Source organism: Centroberyx affinis, unplaced genomic scaffold, assembly GCF_046629955.1.
Source record: "Centroberyx affinis isolate AG114_WGS23_722 - 3 ecotype Tasmania unplaced genomic scaffold, CSIRO-AGI_Caff_v1 ptg001010l_1, whole genome shotgun sequence".
Classification (NCBI taxonomy): Eukaryota; Metazoa; Chordata; class Actinopteri; order Beryciformes; family Berycidae; genus Centroberyx; species Centroberyx affinis.
The window spans coordinates 4,627-5,000 of record NW_027279573.1 but is presented as its reverse complement, the minus strand read 5'-3'; the positions used below and the strand labels follow the sequence as shown (position 1 = coordinate 5,000).

At 52.1% G+C, this 374-nt stretch overlaps 1 protein-coding gene across 1 annotated transcript in view; it reads right to left on the bottom strand.

Moving 5' to 3' along the window:
- Positions 1-19, bottom strand: part of LOC139646855 (urotensin-2-like) — a 1,487-nt gene extending 1,468 nt beyond the window's left edge. The window contains exon 1 of the mRNA XM_071522619.1: positions 1-19. This exon is cut by the window's left edge and continues 103 nt beyond it. Within this exon, the coding sequence (XP_071378720.1) occupies positions 1-3 (3 nt within the window). The 5' untranslated portion in view covers positions 4-19.
- Positions 20-374: the final 355 nt, after the last annotated feature.

Sequence of the window (374 nt, the reverse complement as noted above, 5' to 3'; positions counted from 1 at the left end):
CATCACTACAGGGACGGTGTTGCTGCTCTCCTGGAGGTCCTCAGGTGGGCTGGTGGTGGGATCTAGCAGGGAAGTCTTCTATGTTCTCTGTCGGCCCCAACTGGGTTATATACTTCCAGCTGCACCTCCCCACCCACGCCACAAAGCAGACACGCACACACACACGCACGCAGACCTCGACCGATACTCTCGCTGGCCACAACAGCCATCAGCAATATCCATAGTCCCATCCCTTCCATCCATGATAAATCAACACACAGTCACAGGTGAATTATGGGCTCAATAAAATGACAAGTGCCGCGGTCCACGCTTCAAGGGCAGAGTCATGTTTTACCAGCCCTTTGGTTTGATTGACTGTTTTTACTGACTGTGTA